This window comes from Cryptomeria japonica, unplaced genomic scaffold, assembly GCF_030272615.1.
Source record: "Cryptomeria japonica unplaced genomic scaffold, Sugi_1.0 HiC_scaffold_201, whole genome shotgun sequence".
Lineage (NCBI taxonomy): Eukaryota > Viridiplantae > Streptophyta > Pinopsida > Cupressales > Cupressaceae > Cryptomeria > Cryptomeria japonica.
In genome coordinates, this window is record NW_026729023.1 from 176,021 (window position 1) to 183,854 (window position 7,834).

The 7,834-nt window shown below is 34.4% G+C and overlaps 1 protein-coding gene across 1 annotated transcript; it reads left to right on the plus strand.

The window, feature by feature from the left end:
* Positions 1–5,808: 5,808 nt before the first annotated feature.
* LOC131868266 (UDP-glycosyltransferase 83A1-like) lies at positions 5,809–7,307 on the plus strand. The gene is made up of 3 exons (XM_059215612.1): positions 5,809–6,292; positions 6,392–6,831; positions 6,999–7,307. The coding sequence occupies exons 1-3, from the start codon at positions 5,809–5,811 to the stop codon at positions 7,305–7,307; spliced, it is 1,233 nt and encodes a 410-aa protein (XP_059071595.1).
* The last annotated feature ends 527 nt before the right edge of the window (positions 7,308–7,834 follow it).

Sequence of the window (7,834 nt, forward strand, 5' to 3'; positions counted from 1 at the left end):
ATTGCTTTCTGAAGCGATTGTTTTGTTTCACTTGGCTCCTTTTCTTGCATGAAGCAATACTTTTATCCTGTTAAGGTGTCTCGTGTCGTACTCCCACATAGGTGATAAGGTGTCCCTTGTGTCGTACTTCCACATAGGTTATGTCATCCATGTTGTTACAAGACACTCTTGTTCAGCAACCTATCATAGAATACAAGAAAAATGATGTGATAAAGGCTATTTTGTTAAAAATGGACCTTACTTAGTAACCATGTTTTCATTTTGCCAACTCTTCATGTAGAAAGTGAAGGGTGTAAATGCTATGTATTTTCATCAAAGTTCATGTTTTTATTTTATCAATTAAAAATATAAATGTGTTTTCAGCATTGCTGTTGGGTTGAGTTTTGTATGTAGAGTGTTGATAATATAATTAAAAAAAAAAAAAAAAAAAGCCGAAAAAAATTATACAAGATGTAGAAATATAGAATTCACCAAATTACCAAATTATAATATGATCAATCATCCATTTTCTAAAAATATTATAATAAAATATAGCAATTAGATCTATAAAGGGAATGTTAGAGTGAAAGCAATGGTGAATATGGTTGCTAAAAAAGGTTAAATAATGAACCAAAAAATGTCAAGAAAGATATTCTTATAAAGAATCTATAGGAAAAACTAATAGAAGTAGATAATGAGATATAAAAATTAAGATAATGCACTCAAAAAAATTAAACCTAAAAAAACTTATAGGGATAAAAGTATAGGGTTTGGGAATTAAACATTAATAATTCAAATTATTAAGAAAATTAAATGTATTATTAGAAAGAAATTAGTTATGAGAATTATCTTAAAATTTGATAAGAAAAAATGTTGTGAAAAATGTATGCGCTAAAATATCTTAACTAAAATAGTATTACTTCTTTTGTATTCTTTTGACAAATTGTACCTCTTACCTTGTGATTGAATCTTGATTATATCTTAAATAACATTCCTTGATTCAATCAGATCATTTGTGAAATAACGTTATACCTATCACTAGGGACTAGGGTACATTGCATGTGAATACTTTCCATAATTTAACCTTTCAGAGGCTCTTCTTTCACCCTTTCAAGCTCAAAGGAACTATCTTTAGCTTCCTCCTAGCATTGGCACATGCCATTTGAATAGCCAATGAAGTATACACAATACTTTTTAGTAATCAAAGATGCTCTAAAACAAGCACTATTACTAGCATGAGAAAGATATTTTTATGGCCAAGGATACTAGCCATTAGTTTTGGGAGTAGGATATGTGTGCACCACTTTGTTTAAATATGTGACCAAGATGGTAAGGTGTAATAGATGCCAAAGGTTTACAAGAAATATGAAATATATAAATACTTGACTAAAAATAACTTGAACTAAGGGTCCATTCCAATAGTAGGCCATTGATTTTATTACAAAAAATCACTAATAAACCTAGCAATATTTTAAAATGAATACTTGTAGCCAAAATTATTTTATCAAACGTGTTATATGAATTACTACAAAGAAAAATAATGCAAAACTTATAATGCATTTCTTACTAACTGATGTTACTCCTAGGTTTAGGGTGCCTCAAATAATCATTTCTAGTAATGTTATGTGTTTTAGAGCATATGAAAGAATTATATTCCAAAAAACATGGGATCAACATTACTTATTGATCTCCTTATCACCCTCAAGGAAATGGAAAAACTAAATATGATAAGAAAACTTTGATATTAGATTATCATTAGGACCTTAGAGCAAAATAATAGTAGAGTAGATAAATTTAAGGTTCTAGTCTAGATTGACATAATTAACTCTAAAAAGAATATAGGTAGAAGCCCTTTTGAATTATTATATGGGAAAAATACTACATTTCTTATAAATTTGGAGTTGTGTACCAAATCCTATGATACGTTGAAGTAATTGAAGAATATTTGATCACTTAAGGGTTCAACTATGGATCTAGGAGAGATTTAAAGTTCAAAGATATTAACAAGAAGGGACCTAATGAATCCATCCATGTGAAAATGCTTTATTTGAAGAGATTACATGTGGAAAAATACATTTCTAGTGAATCAAATAGACACTTTTCTTGAAAGATGTCCAAGATCCTATATAACATTATCCATTGAGCTCAAAACCACACCCTTTGACAAATCACATCAATTTTATATTGGTTATTCATTAAATGAGTTGAAAATATATTAAATATTGTAAATGTCACTTTTATATAAAGATTTTTCAATAATTTTATGCTAAAAAGTAATTTTGAGAAATTTGTTGACATGTGTATTGGGCATCCAATTGAATGGTTTTTGAATCAACAATAAGTTCCAAATTTTGGATCAAGAGGTTTTGTATATCTCTCTCTAAAAATTAGTTGAGAAATGTTAGATAGCTGAGAAATGTTAGACATAGTTAGAGAGTGTCTCCATCCAAGTACTTCCGCATGTTTGGATCCAGACCTAGTCATATTAAAATGAGAATTTTTTCTTTTATAGTGGCTTGCTTCAGTCAAACCCTCCAAGGGACCACCATGCAAAGGTAGGAGAGAACGAGATCCCTTGCTACTACCCACCACCTCAATAGGCATACTAGTGAAAAAGAACATAGAAAAATCTTCTAAACCAACGATGGAAGCAACATGGAGGAAATCCTTAGCTAAACCCACCTCCATAGGGCCGTCGAGGAGAATAGAACTAACATCACTACTAGGAACCATACCTAAAAGGATATAAGCCTTGAAAATTAGTCTCATAGAGGTGGAAACACCCAAACCATGGAGACCTGCAACTCCAATGAATGCCCAAAATCTCAACTAGAAGGAGATAAACCGAGGACCCACCTCAAACATAGCCAAAGGGGCATAAACACCTTCTAAGTAGAAAACACCATAAGCCACCAGAGACGAAACCCTAGGAGGGGGAAAAATTGAAGCACTTAAAGAAGAGAAAGAGTTTGAATAGATGAGCTCACTGAGACAAACCCCAAAATAGGGGAAAAAAATACACCATAGGAGAAATAGGGAACTCCCCCAAAGGTAGAGGACACAAGGCCTCCCAACCTTAGCCCAATGCAAGAAGGTAGAGAAAGCCCAATAAATATTAGGGGCACCACATGAAACTCACTATCGGTTAAAAGGAGGGACCACCACAAGGATGAGTCCCTTCAAAAAAGTAGAAGGATCAGCCAGTGAGACATCCAAGAATGGGGCACAAACAACAACCTCCAAGCATATTCAATTGCCACATGAAGGAAAAATCGCTTGCAATAGGGAAAATACCTCACGGAAGGCACTAGGGGAAGGTCCAAAAGCCTTCAAACAAAGGCCAAACAAAGTTTTCAACATGATAGGAGACACAACCAAAGCCCACTCCAAAACTATAGAGAAGAGGATGAAGACCCAAAGCTCAACAAACTTGGCTAGACTACATACTCCATCCTCACCATCCACATCTTTCTCACCTCCATCCTTCAAATTGCTTGCATCAGTGCCACTGCTGGAAACCCTAACAGAGCTCACCATCAATATTATACAAAGGGGATAGTTAATAATATTTTCTTGTTAGTGCAGAGGCCATTGTTAAATGTATGTTCATTTTCATGGGTACACAATTTATTATATACAGTATTAATAATGTGACTAAAATGAAAGGTATGTGATTCTTGATCTACAAATTGGTTTCCTAATCAATTCTCAAACAATAATCTTGAAGGAGATCCTAATTTTATCATTAAGAGTTTCAAATATTATAAAGTAGAACATTGGAGCCTCAATTAACTTCATGAAAAAGATCTTGAGATTTTGGATAATTGTCAAGTGTTAGAATCAGTGCAATTTCTAAGGAAATTAGTTGGTGGATTGGGTTTCCAATTCAAGCATCCAAATATATTTTAGTGAATAACCTATATTGGGAGAGGATTTGATAAATTTCCTTTTTACTTATGAAATCAAAATTTTATAAAACAAGAGTGATTTTATTTTCTATGATGGTTACTTTTTCTATTACAATGATTACTATCACTTTGATTAATACTCTTTCATTATTTTTGATGATTTTCGAATTCCTTCAATGTATTTTGGATAACAATATGGAGTTGGCTTCAGTTATCAAGAATTATGTTATGTCTATTTTGTTCTAGTTTGATGATTTAAATATTTTGATGAGAGAGTGTCCTTTAGATAGGTACTTGTGTCTTGATTTCATGCCCTTTTTCATCTTACCTTTTCTAATATTTTGGATCCTTTGCAATATTTAGATATTCTAGCAAGCACTTGAAAAAAATCAATACTCTAATAGAGGCTCTTTTTCCATCAATTCAATCTTTTTTTGAGTTTGATAAGGCAATTATTGAAGATATTTCCTCTCTTGTTTGGGTTTATGCTGATTCCAATTATCCTATTTAGTACCTTGAAAAATACCGAAATCTTGTGAGTCCATTGTTTCCTCCTTTTTATTAGATTTTCTCAAGCATTACTTTTATACATTGCTTCGTTTGATTGATGATATTCAACTTGGATTCTTCTTTTTATTGGAAAATTTGAAGGGCGAGTAAAGAAGTTCTTTTCTTTTTGGATGTTCCTTTTATTTATTTATGGTTGTCTCTATTAAATGTTGGAGGTTTTCTTATCTCTTGTGTTACTTCTCTTGTTATCTTTATTTGAAGTTGATTTATATAGTTTCTTCTATAGTTTCATTCTTTTTTTCTTTAGAGCTATCTATTCTTTTAGATGCTTATTCTTCACCATTGGTTATTTTTGGCTTCACTTCTCTTTGGTTGTGAGAGAGGAAAATGTGAAACTTGTTTAGATTACTTACCCCCTTGTCTCCTTAATCTTGGTCCTTGGATATTGTATGGTTTGGATTTGTAATTAGCTCCCTCTAATAGTCTTTTTGGTGGTAATGATTTCTATCATATGCCACCAAGTATAGTAGGAAATATCATTCCTTTTTAGGTATTTCTAGATAGCGATGTTATGAACTCATCTCTTAATCTTCATAGTTGCATTATAATAATACCAAAGAGTATATTAATAGCTCTAATTAGTGAGATTGAATAAATGATATTACAAATAGAGTGAGAGATTCTCCTCTTAGACAAGGGGCATGTAAGGGATTTCAGAGCATTCAACTATGTTTGATAAATGTAAACTAAGAATACTTGCAAAGAAGGGTACTTCTAGTAAAAGAATCATTTGAATGACAACATTCATAGTGTTCATCCTCCCCATACTTCACATCCTATGAGCATTTAGTATTTGATAGTAACAACATTTGTGACTCTCCTATAGTGCTTATGTTATATCTTCAAAACCTAATTATCATATCTAAAAATCCAAACATATTCCATAAAATAAGGAGAAAATATAATGATTATACTAAGAAGTGGAATTAAAAAACCCTAAGACATTCAATCCGTACTATATCTGATAGCTATACAACTATATTAGAATACTTTTATCATAAAATATAACTATTAAAATAATAAGCAGGCAATGTTAAATGAACAAGAAATCTTGAATAGACCTTCCAAATTTTAAATTAGATATTTAATCTATATATTTAAACCCTCACGGGAACGGAATGTGCTGTTTAAGGCCCGCCCTCGGCGTAACGCGATTTTCACTATGCATGATACTGGAGATCCGGAAAGCTAGATAAATACAATCCCTATATGATATTGCCTAACAGACAAAAGTTGTCAGGCGAGGGTCCCTTCTCAAAACGATGTTTTACCCATTATATTTTGGCGTCTTTACTAAGAATAATCTTAAATCTGTGCTGCTCTGGAGAGGCGTAAGGAGCTAATCTCAGCCATGGCTCCTCACGCGCTTCTCGTTCCTTTTCCTGCACAAGGTCACATTAATCCCATGATGCAGCTCGCCTGGAAGCTCGTCTCTCATGGATTCCTTGTCACTTTCCTCAACTCCGACAGCAATCATAACCGTATGCTCAAAGCCAACACTCTAAATTCCTTGCGTGATAACATCAGAATGATATCTGTTCCCTTCCAATTCCCAGCTATGGATACTCCAGAACGTCTTGCAAACGCTATGGAGTTGTTGGAAAAGGGCATGGGGCCTTCTGTAATCGATCAAGTTGTTCAGGAAATAAACGCCAAGGAAGAAGAAAACAAGGTCACCTGTATAATTGCGAACGTCTGGATGTGCTTTGGCTTACAGCCGGTAGCCATGCTCCGTAAAGTTTCCCTCGCCTTTTTTCACACTGGTTACGTTTCACTCTTCGCCATTCTCCACATTACTGCCAATTGGGTCTCGCATGGCATCCTTCCTTCAGATGGTAACATATAATCATACCCTGTCAATCGATTTTACTTTTTATTTCATGATGCAAACGATATTTAAAAACCTTTTTCATCTTTGTGCGTTTTGTGTGAAGGAATTCCGAAGGAAGATAAAACAATTCAATATCTTCCCTCCATGCCGCCGCTGCATCCTGGAGAGCTTCATCGGTACTGGGCAGGCGAATACATGTTTCGGAAAGGGATTCGCATGGCAGAGGAAATCAAGCACACTAAATGGATGCTCTTCAATTCTTTCTTAGAGATTGAAGCTCCAGTAGTCGAAACATTGTCCAAAGAAGTGGGCGTGTATCCAATAGGCCCTCTAATTGCTCCTGAGTTTCTCAAATGCACGACGAGCACTAAGGTCCAACCAAGTTTCTGGAAAGATGAGACGGAATGCTTACAATGGTTAGATAAACAGTGTGCCCGCTCTGTGATCTACATATCTTTCGGAAGTTCTACAGTTCTGAGCGAAAAGCAAGTGGAAGAACTTGCTCTGGGAGTCGAGGCCACCCAGAGGCCATTTCTGTGGGTTGTGCGCTCCAATCTATAATGAGAGGAAGCAAACCTGTTTTACCCGCTGATTTCTTGGAGCGAGTAAGAGATAGGGGTTACATAGTTTCGTGGGCGCCACAGTTAGAGGTGTTATGTCATCCTTCCATAGCCTGTTTTGTGACTCACTGTGGGTGGAACTCTGTGCAGGAAAGCATCACCATGGGCGTGCCCATGCTTTGTTGGCCTTATATCGCAGACCAGTTTCTTAACCGCATGTATGTTGTGGATGCGTGGAAATTGGGTTTGCCATTAAATGCGAATAGTCAAGGAATTCTAGAGAAGGGGGAGTTTGTGAAAAGTGTAGAGATTTTGCTGGAATCGAAACAAGGCCTGGAGATAAGAGAGGAGTCCAGAAAGTTGAAGATAATTGCTAGGGATGTAATCGAGGAGGGGGGCTCCTCGTGGAATAACTTTAATCTATTTGTCACGGCCATGAAGCGACCACCGAATGAATAACTTGCTTTCTGGATCGATTGTTTTGTTTGCTTTCTGATCAGGTCGTCCCTTGGGTCATCTATGTGGTTACAACACATTCTTTCTTGTTCAGCAATCTGTTTTAAAATCAAACAATGTTGTGCTAAAGGCTATTTTGTTAAGAAATGGGCCTTACTTAGGTAGTAATCATGTTTTCATTTGGCTAACTCTTCATCTAGATAGTGAAAGGTGTTAATGCTACGATCTTTCATCAATTATGATGATGCTATTGTATTATAGATGTGTCTTTGGTATTGTTGTTGGCTTGAGTTTTCTATAAAGAATGTTAGTAATATAATTTAAATTTTTTATGTTTTGTTAATAATATAATGTAAAGACAAAGCATTGAGAAATTTTCAATTTCAAATTTGTTAAATTGTGTATTCTTTTTAATTCAATTCAATAATTTGTAATGTCTTTAAAACTTTCTCTCTTATGCAATTTAATGAGATTATAATTGTTCTAAGATAACTAAATTATGAAACGCGTTGTAATCAGATGTACATAGT

Excerpts from the sequence above, each read along its gene's own strand:
- LOC131868266 (XM_059215612.1), top strand. The coding sequence starts at position 5,809 with ATGGCTCCTCACGCGCTTCTCGTTCCTTTTCCTGCACAAGGTCACATT. Across the intron at positions 6,293-6,391 it reads TGGCATCCTTCCTTCAGATG|GAATTCCGAAGGAAGATAAA; the intron begins GTAACATATAAT and ends TTTTGTGTGAAG. Across the intron at positions 6,832-6,998 it reads AGAGGCCATTTCTGTGGGTT|GAAAGCATCACCATGGGCGT; the intron begins GTGCGCTCCAAT and ends AACTCTGTGCAG.